Source organism: Formica exsecta, unplaced genomic scaffold (assembly GCF_003651465.1).
Source record: "Formica exsecta isolate Colony F162 unplaced genomic scaffold, ASM365146v1 scaffold579, whole genome shotgun sequence".
Taxonomy (NCBI): Eukaryota; Metazoa; Arthropoda; class Insecta; order Hymenoptera; family Formicidae; genus Formica; species Formica exsecta.
The window spans coordinates 512,033-521,522 of NW_021853052.1; the positions used below are offsets into that span (position 1 = coordinate 512,033).

At 36.9% G+C, this 9,490-nt stretch overlaps 1 protein-coding gene across 1 annotated transcript; it reads right to left on the minus strand.

Annotated features, from left to right (window-relative positions):
* Nucleotides 1–5,746: 5,746 nt before the first annotated feature.
* Nucleotides 5,747–9,104, minus strand: LOC115242190 (cytochrome P450 9e2-like). Its single transcript, XM_029818286.1, has one exon. It carries the CDS (start codon nt 8,936–8,938, stop codon nt 7,421–7,423), a length of 1,518 nt encoding a protein of 505 aa, XP_029674146.1. The 5' UTR covers nt 8,939–9,104; the 3' UTR covers nt 5,747–7,420.
* Nucleotides 9,105–9,490: the final 386 nt, after the last annotated feature.

The window sequence follows — 9,490 nt, forward strand, 5'->3', positions numbered from 1 at the left end:
CGCGTTATTTAATTATAATTGTGCGTCTTCGCTCCCGGTAAAATTCTCCAGAAAAAAAAGGGAAATGCCGTCGGAGCGACGGGAACAAGAGAGAGTGGAACGAAGCGAGACAGCGTCAGAGAGCTTGAACGGCGAGGATAGAGAGAGAGAGAGAGAGAGAGAGAGAGAGAGACGAGAAAGCAAAAACACAAACGAACAGAAGACCGAGGAAAGAGAGCGGTTGATGATAGAGAGATAAACCGACTCGCGGAAGAAACGATCTGCGCGTGACTAGAAGAACAAGGACGAACGGAATAGCACAATTCGAAAGTTATAAAAGGACTTCTTTCTACTACTTAAAGAAAGGACATTGGCGAAGGTCCTGGCGAAGAAAATGGCAGGAGGGAGAATGGAATGCGGTAAAACGAGAAATGGCACGGTGGTTCTCGCCAAAAAAAGAGCAAACCATTCGACGGACTTGCCGCTGGACCTGGCTACTCGGATCGGCCAAGAGCGTGTAAGGATTTTCGACCATCGCCAGAAGGAAGAGGGGGAGAGGGAGAGGGAGAGAGAGAGAGGGAGAGTGAGAGGGAGGGAGAGAGAGAGAGAGAGACGTAGAGAAAAGGGGAACAAGACTGACGCGAGTATGCGCTCGAGAAAAAACTGGGTGGTTGCTAGAAGAGAGAGAGAGAGAGAGAGAGAGTGAGAGAGGGGGGAGGGAAGAAAGAGAGAGAGAGAGAGAGAGAGAAAAGTGAATCGGTATGGGATCGGTATAGGATCATCGGGGGTGTTTTGGAGACCAATTCCTATATCATGGAATTCGCGATTGAACGACGAATGGGCGACGAACTCGAATAAAAAACAAAACCAAGTTTGCCAATTTGAAAAAGTTCTATGAGCGTTTACACCCACACATACGCGCGTAGATAGCATCATATCGCATTAGTCGAATAATAAAACGATAGAACGATATTTTATTGATTGTATCATTATGTCGTAACAAATACATGATGACGCTTCGATTAATTACAAAGCTCTCGACGTTTTTCGGAAAATTAGTAGAATGCAAAAACTTGATAATTGCAAAAAATTATCTTTGCATTGAAAATGATTAATATCGTTATATTATGGTAGATACTACGTCTTGCATTTAGAGATTAAATATAAATTTCTCCTTGTCTTCTAATTAAAATATATACTTATTTTATATAGATTATTTTTTTTCTATAGTCATAGTACATTGTTATCTTACTTCCTTCTAAGATATACAATTACATGCTAATAAGGAACAAATTGAGAATTCTAAGAATTGTGTGAATTCCTCCAGCTGTTCATTAGCATTTCAAAACAATCCGTATCTCAAAATGAGAAAGCAGTAATTAATTATCACGGCAGTGATATACACGTATATTAGTATATAATGTAATAGTCTGATGTAATAAATAATAGCTACATTTCTCATCATCTACTTAATATGGTTGCTCGAAGAAGAGAAAGCCTCAAGTAGGGGGGGAATAGAAATCTTTAATAAAACAATTGGAACAATCTTAACAATATAATTCCGATGTATGCATTTTTATACAGGGTGGATCACGGGAAACGAACACATTATTAAGTTTCCAAATTTCCAAATTGATTTTCTTTAAAACAAAACCTCATACAAAATATTAACTCTATGTTTTCAATTCGTTTAATATTAAAGTCTCCTATTATTACCAAGTTTCTCGATTCATTCTGTGCAGGTATAATCTAAGTCTACAACATTTTATTCGCGCAAAAGATAATACTACTTCAATTATGTCAGCATAATCTAATAAAAATGTGTGCTATCACTTGATGAATAAATGTCGTTTTTTGAACTAAAACTGAGAAGGAGAGAATAAAATAGCAGAGTGTGAAAAATGATGGACTCTATGGACAGATGAAATTAGACACTGTCGACATGCTCATCGTGCTTCAATTAAGTCAGGAGGAACAATCGCGAGCGACTGTTCCTATTTATTTTCCATCAATTATATCGAGCGCGTGCCAATTATGCAAACGGACGTGTAATCTCGTTTGCTCGCAGTTAGTAACGAAAGTGAAAAAACAAACTATCTTCTATATATATTTTATTTAAAGTCGCTTTCGCGAATGTGAAAATATAGGCATTTTATATCGCAGTAAACATGATAAAAAATTTAAATTCTCAGAATTATGAAATTTTAATTACTTATTTTTATTATTATTTTTCTGCGATAGTAATAATTATATATTCAAAAAATAGATAAACGCGCGCGCGCGTGTGTGTGTGTGTGTGTATGTGTGTCATTTATAAAAATATTGAAGAATTGCGAGTTGCTGCTGAAGCGATCAGGTACAAATCAAATATCGCCGATAGAAAGGCTGTTTATTCTAATTATTGCATGGAATATCCGTAACGTATCCAATACAAGAGAAAAACTGGAACGAAGATTTAGCGAGCAAATAATCAACTGGGAGCAAGATGCGCCCCGGATTTAGGAATTGATTTTAATTGCGCAAACACACACACACACACACACACACACGCACACATCGTCGGGATCTTGCTTTCGCGCGCATTTACGGTCTATACCGCGCAAAAAATATGAGTCGATATAATTTTATAATTCAAAATCGCGATTTAGTACATCTCCTCTTTTCATTTCCGATTGAATTATTATATCTATTAAATTAACAAAAGCGTAAATTTGAAAAATGTTAAGCTTTTAATTTCTCCTTCTTTCCACTTGTAGAAAATAATACGACAATAGAGAGAGAAAGATTCTTATAATGCAATTGTTTTTATTGTGCATATTCCAGGCGAGATAAAAATAAATGAGTACCTTAAGTGCAAGAGCAGAAATATCTTTTTACAATCTCGCGCGGCGACTTTCGCGAAACTTTACGGCGACTTTCTAGAAAAGTGCTGCAAAAAATTGCGCCATTATTATGATTTTTGCGATAAGAGGCGAGTGTCTTCGAAAACGATACAGATTGTACGGTTTTCATAAAAGCTTTAAAAATTGCGACATTTACCTACTTTTTCGAGCGAGAATTCGGGTTGTAACGGGTGAGACTGCAAAAATCAAATAACGAAAAATCGAGCAACAAGAAAAGAAATTGATCAAACCAACAGGCTATAGATGGATGAGGCGAAACAAACTCCAGTGTATTATCAATGAAAGGAAAGTTTGCATGCTTCTACGCAACGCAGGCAATAAGGGGAAATTTTAAGGGTTCTCGAGCTTAAGTTGAACATATACGAAGAGTACCAATAAGAAACTTCCTCCCCGAGTAGCAGCAATTGTGTATACTGAATCAATCAGCGCGTTTGATATTTCGCATTATTGAAGAGCATAGAAACCGATCAATTTCGGTTACTTCAATCCTTGATGCTGTAAATTAGAATTTTTCGAACAATGTTTCGCGGAATATTTTTTTTTGGCGTTCCGCAAAATTTACTCCAAAAATTACATTTTTTTAGCCTTTATTTCAATTAATTAAATAATTATTAAATTAATAATTAATAATTAACTCTTTTTGCTTGTTTCATGTACAAAAGCATCCCGTCTTTTAGAAAATTAATAACCTGTGTTTGTAGAATTGAAAATTGAATTAATTAAACCGTTTAGTTTTATATCTCATTATGAGTGATAATACAAAAGTCTGCGAGAGAGAGGAAGAAGATAATCTTTGGCAGATTTATTCTGCCAAAGATAAAACGGCGGAACGGCAATTACTCAAAGTTGGAGTGAAAAGCGCGAGAAAGGTTCTCCGAACTTTCTCCACGGCACGTTTGCCCTTATTGAAATTTAGCTCACAACTTAATTCGCGCGCCTGATACTCTCAGCACCACACAGGCATAGACGAGAGGCAAGAGGCGAAAAGTGAGAGAAGCTGAGAGAAGGAGCAGATACGATGGCGTCCGACGTAAATACAGAAAGTGCCACATGGAGAACAAGTTATACTAGTCTAGGACAAAACACGCGACTGTCATAAATTTCTTCGGGCCCGTCTCCCTCTCCTTCACTCATCCTATCCGCCCAGCTTCGCTAATGAAACGCAGCGACGACTAATGAGGCTAACGAGGGAATTTCCTTGCCAAGGTTTACTACGTTATCCCCTGTTACGGTCTTCGCGAGAAAATATCCTACAACTTACTCACTGCACACGCAGCATATAAAGATCGTCGCGTTGTAATGGCTCAGGATAGTGCCACCTAATTTTGCGTTGCTGCTTATTAAAATGTATCCTTCAGATGCGTGCGCGCGACAAAGTTCCTCGTGCGGTGAGCACGATGAATCTTACTAACCCATAACGAGTAACCGAATGATCCTTAAGACGCGTTTACAGAAACACTACAGAGGACGCGTAAAAATTAATTTCCAACGCCGGAAAATCGGTATCCGTCTCCTGTTACCCGACACACGTCCTTGCGCGCGAGTTCGAAATTCATGCTTTCTCCAAATTCAAAAAAAATGCGAATAATTTCTCCGATGCATGTCAGTTTTGAACGTGCGGTGCCATTTCCCGGAAGAAATGACAAATTTCGCCATCTCCCTCTGGCGCGTGCGATGGACGTGAACGCGCACTTCGCTGTAAAATGTTTTCCATCAACGACTTTTAAGTAAGGCGTCCTTCCCGAGCGAGCGTGGTTGCGACAAGAGGGATGCGCTTACGCAAGATAGATTCTTGGTCTTGGTCTAATTCTTGGTCTTGGTCTCGGTCTCGGTCTTGGTCTCGGTCTCGGGAGCGCAGCAAAGAGGAAAAAATTCGCAAAGCTCGGCGCGAGGTAAGAAAGGAAAGGCGACTCGGCGGCGCCGATCGACACGTGCTACATGCGTGGATCTGAGAACGATCTGGAGATTAAATGCTACATTCCTGTAAAATTTCAGTTTAAATTCCGATTTAACAATAAATTCGGAGATAGGGACTATTCCCTCTAAATTACCCATGTATGTTCTTCTAATGACTAGTCCAAATCAGACAAAACCAGATTGATAACGTTTCTGCGTTTAAAAAATCTTCAATGCTGTTAGGTTTTGATCTCTCCTTTCACACGTTTCTTCGATTTTGTCGAAGATAAAGTCTCAAACCTTTCGAATATTGGAAGAATGCTCTTTTTTTAACAGTAAATTATCAAAATATTTCTATTATAGAAATTAAGAAAGTTTGTCATAAACAACTTGATCTTTTTCAATAGAGGTGAAAAAAATCAATATCTAATGTTATTTTTTTAGATCCGAGCGCGAAGAGAAAATAGATGGATCGAAATAAATTTATTCTCTGGCTATGTAAATAATTGTGATATTCGCGGATAATCAAATGAAGGATTGATCACACAAAATATGTAGGGCATTACACTTCTCTCGATGAACCTTTACATCGATTGCGCATGTTAGGTTGTAGTCACCTTTCCGGACGACCTCGTTTCGATGCGTGACAGCAAGAAGAGGTGGATGACCACGTGTAAATAATCTTAAACTGTCACGCGCATATGCTCCAAATCGAAATCTGTGTATCTCGCGCCTTGCCATATACAGTTGCCGATATGCGCTGCTATCAATAAGACGGAGATTGATGCGTTAGAAATTTCTAGAGATCAATCACACAGAGACATCGCCCAAACCTACTTGTATAGCCCGATTGCATCATCGTAATAAAACTGAAAGCTGTCAAAAATTTTGGCAGTATTTCGATAGGAATATTTTTATATTTATGCAAATTGTTTTATTTCTTTGATAGTACACGATGTGAATTATATTCTAATGAGGTTACACAATTTTAAGATTAATTGACATGTGTTTGAAATAAATACGGCTTACGAAATCTCCTCCTCAAAAGAATACTTGTACAAAAAGGAATATATAATTTTATATCTTTCGAGAATAATGAAAAAATAGAGTAGAAATACATTTCTTTTTATATAACACAGCTTCGCGAGAATTAAATCATGCTTTGTGTAAAAAAAGAACACATGATATCTTAACCAGTTCACTGGTGGACCCGAAATCAACGTTTTGTGCCAAAACTGGTAAGAGTAAATAATTTCGTATTAGTCATCGACCCAAAAAACATGGGTGTATCAAGTTTAATGCAAATCCGTTAAAAATTGGCGGAGTTATTCATGATGCCCATATATGAGTCATTACCAGTAAACTGGTTAAAGAATTTATTTACCAAACCGGTCTGTCTGGACGCATTACTACTGAGACATACCGGTTTGTCTCGTTCTTGACGATACTTTTTTTATTTATTTATTATCTTTTATTTATTTATTTTTAATTTCTAACTTGTATATATTACGAACCGATTAGGAATTTGCGATTTAATTTAAACCCGTGCGCTGAAGATGGCTCAAAAAAGAGCCGAAACGTCCGCTATCCACATATGTATATTTTGCATTGATGTTTTTTAAAATAAACTTGTGTGCGCCCAAATAACTGCGCTTGGCTCGTATTGCCAATTTTCATTCTTATTAGATTGTTATCTATAGAGCCTTACACTTTATTTTAAATTTAAATTTATAATAAACAATATATATAGCACTTAAAAACACATGTTTCTTCACATTTTATTAAGTTGGTGAAATTTCATAATAGTTTCTGGCAAATAATTTAATCTCAAGAATAAATCTTGAAAATCATGATACGTTCAAATCAACGATAATAATAGTGAGATAATGATCGGATGAATATATAAATGACAGTGAAAGAGAAAGAAGGGAAAATACGTAAAAAAGCGAAAATTCAATGAACGTTCCCTTTCGAGATAGTTATTTGAAAGTTGGCCTCGAATAATACACAAAATTCTTCTTATTGCACGAGAATAATATTTAATGAGCTCGCGCAAGAGTTAGAACAGGTGGCTTGAAAATCTTGATTGTAAAATGAGATCAAAGTCAAAAATTTCCGCGATGATTCAGACAAATTCATTCGTCATAACAAAACATAAATGATGTGCAGAAGTACATATTAATTTTTAAAATAATCTCATGCACATTTTTCACATACGTATATCTATATTACCTCATTACCTACACCATAATACATAAGAAATATTAAAAAACATAATTGAAATAATTAAAAATTTTTGCTATACACTACGCTTATCTCACAAAGAAAATAAATATATTGTATTCTAGAAGAAAACAAGCATGCATTAGATAAATATAAAAATCTAATATAGATGTATAAATAATGTAATACGTGTTGTTTCAATTTTCATCTTTTTGCATAGAGTTCTCAGATTCAAGATTTCCATTTTTTGTCACTTTTGAGAGCTCATTACACGATACGCATTATTTTTTTACTCCATTTCTATATTTTTGTATTTAACTATTGCACTTCTGATTTAAATTTTTATTGATTTTTCAAACGGAATTTGTGATTTTTCGAAGGAATTTGATTAAAATTTTATTCAATTCCAGAATTCTTTTCTATGTGGATGTAGGATATGTATTATTGTCTCTACGCTGAACATTCAACCAGAATCCACCTTCCGGCTTCATTAACAGATCTTTCTTGCTAAATCTTAACGGTATTGTGGTTTTCGCGCACGGTTTCAGTTCGTATCTCGCTAACAGATGAAACAGCAAGAGCTTGATTTTCAGTATAGCGAACCTATTGCCTAGGCACATCCTTGGTCCTAATCCAAAAGACATGTAGCGAAACGAGTTGTGATACGTCTTATTGTTCAAAAATCTTTCTGGATAAAATCTATCCGGATCTTCGTAGTACTTCTCATCACGATGGATCGCGAAAACTGGGATCCAGCAAATCGTGCCCTTCTTCATAACAAAGGGCTTCTCGCCCGGCAATGCAGGTGGTAATTCATAACTTTTGTCGCATACTCTTTCCAAGAAAGTCGGTGGATAAAATCTGAGAACTTCGTTTACGACCGCATCTAGATATTCGAGATGATTAATAGTTTCATAGGTCACTTCTCCGGAATTCGATTCTTTCAGAATTTTGTCAATCTCTCGTCGCAGTCTAATCTGAACTTCCGGGTTAACCGCGATTTCATAAGCTGCGAAAGATAACGTAGTTGAGATGGTCTCAAAACCGCCAAGGAAAAAGAAGAATATTTGCGCGGCTATTTCGTCGATATTCAACTTTCTTCGACCCTCTTTGTCCCTGATGTTCATCATTAATTGTATCATATCCGAATGTACAACATGTTCGACATCACGTGTGGCGAGTGTGACTCTTATAATGTTTTTGAAAAAGTTCGACACACGTTTGTTTATTAACTTTAAATTGAGAATTCGCCAGAGTCTGGGAAAGGTTCGAAAAAAAACAAGCTTTGCGATGTTAGTCTCTGAGATGTTTTTGCCGTAAATATAGAACTTGTTTGTCGAATCCTTCATAGAATCAACTTTGATTCCGTAAACGCATATGGCGATGACGTCGTTCGTATATTTCGCGAAGAGGTCTTTCATATCAACACCGTTATTATTCGTTGGTAAAGTTGATAGAGATTTAGTAAAATTCACAGCACATTCTGACATCAATGCAAACATGGTCTTTATCTTACCGGACGTAAAGCAGAAACTCAACAGATTTCTCATGTTCCGCCACTTTTCTCCGTGAAGGGAAAATAGATTCTGCGTAACCAAGAATTCATCCGAATCGATAAAACTGGGACGATCGGGAAACGCCTCGAAATTTTTAACAAGAACGGCTTTAATAAGTTCCAAATCGCGAAGCAAAATGACCGGATTTGTTGTAGCGTAAAATCCATAGTATTTTGCATTCGGATTGAAATTATATATCTTACGGATAAAATCGGCAAATGATATTCGACGAAATATGACCGGCACCATGGCGCCCAATATTGGAACAGGCGGTATGTAGATGACACCGCGTCTTTGAAAGAAATTGTAATTTCTGCAGAGATAATGGATAGCTCCAAGAGTTCCGATCGTCGTCGACAACAGTATCCACCAGTATTCCATATTCACTCAAATATTATTTGAATATTTAATCTTATTTGGAATTTGTTCACGAACCAGTAAACGAATGTAAAACTTGATACGATTTAGTACGCACGTAGTCTTCAACTCGAGATGCTATGGATTACTGCATCGACATCGATAGTATGGACTACGAAATCCCTAAATCAGTGCTCGGAGATAGTTGCCCTTCTCGGGATCTCGGGCCGATTCCGTGGCTCACGCCTATTGCCTCCCACTCACCGCTCGTGCGTTAGCGACGAGTCGCCAGATACGCGTAACTAAGGAGCGCGACGTTTTGTCTCAGGAGCGTCCGTATATAAGAATGCCCAAATATAATAATAAGACAATACTTTTCTATAAATAAAAGTTTTTCTTCAATATTTTATATCAATGAAATATAAAATATTGAAGAAAAACTTTTAATTTTGAAAATTTTCGCCGTGCATTTAGAAAAGTATTGTCTTACTATTATATTTGGACATTCTTATATACGGACGCTCCTGAGACAAAACGTCGCGCTCCTTAGTTACGCGTATCTGGCGACTCGTCGCT

What these genes read in the sequence shown, in the direction of transcription:
- LOC115242190 (XM_029818286.1), bottom strand. Translation starts at nt 8,938, where the DNA reads ATGGAATACTGGTGGATACTGTTGTCGACGACGATCGGAACTCTTGGA.